This window comes from Colobus angolensis, unplaced genomic scaffold, assembly GCF_000951035.1.
Source record: "Colobus angolensis palliatus isolate OR3802 unplaced genomic scaffold, Cang.pa_1.0 Scaffold167, whole genome shotgun sequence".
NCBI classification, from domain to species: domain Eukaryota; kingdom Metazoa; phylum Chordata; class Mammalia; order Primates; family Cercopithecidae; genus Colobus; species Colobus angolensis.
Genome location: NW_012114788.1, coordinates 1180070 through 1180847, shown reverse-complemented (window position 1 = coordinate 1180847; position 778 = coordinate 1180070). Strand labels below are relative to the sequence as shown.

The window sequence follows — 778 nt, the reverse complement described above, 5'->3', positions numbered from 1 at the left end:
AAAAAAAAAAAAAAAAAGAAAAAAAGAAAAAAAAATTTTAAGTGGCCTTTTCGGAATCTCTGCAGTAAGATAACACACTTGATCAGTAAGGACCTGGGTGCATGGATCTTCAAAAATGAGTTTCTATCTATTAAGGACTTGTGATACATCACACCTTCAGTCATTGCCAAAAACATATTCAGCCACAAAATCACTTCAGCCCACCCCTACCTGATTCATGACACCACAGTGGTAATATAGCTGGACTCTGGGATCCTGTCCCCAGAGAACAAAGCCGTGGAGCACTCTGCCACTCCCCGCAACTTCCATATTTAATCCTCCTCCAATAAATAAGAGCAGCTCACCCTGCGTTTGTGCTTCAGAAGCCTCTTTCGGGGCGACGTTTTCTTGTAATTTTTTCTGAATTTCTTCTAGGTCTTGGAGAATATCTCTGATTTTCCCTGCAGCTGTGTCGGAAATCAACAGCTTTGGAGAAGCCATGGAAAGATCCACCCCAGAAGAAAAAACTTATTGATGAATCATTTAAAACTGAATAAATGGAAGTCTCCTATGCAGTCTATCAACTATTATATTCAAGTTCTTTTATTCATCTATAATTTTCTATGTAATTCCCAGCAAGTTTTTAAAAACAAAATTAGGCCCTCAAAAAATATGCCTTGAAAACAATCTGGAATAATACATAACTACAGCAAAAATATCAAAGAATGGTTATTTCTGGGTGATGGGGTTATGGAGCATTTTAATTTGCTTTATTTAATGCTATGTGTTTTCTAATATT

The 778-nt window shown here is 36.6% G+C and overlaps 1 protein-coding gene across 1 annotated transcript in view; it reads right to left on the bottom strand.

Annotated features, from left to right (window-relative positions):
- RNF135 (ring finger protein 135) overlaps positions 1 to 499 on the bottom strand; it is a 19991-nt gene extending 19492 nt beyond the window's left edge. The window contains exon 1 of the mRNA XM_011937630.1: positions 345 to 499. Coding sequence (XP_011793020.1) covers positions 345 to 480 — 136 coding nt within the window. The 5' untranslated portion in view covers positions 481 to 499. The remainder of the gene's footprint in view (positions 1 to 344) is intronic.
- Between the last annotated feature and the right edge of the window lie 279 nt (positions 500 to 778).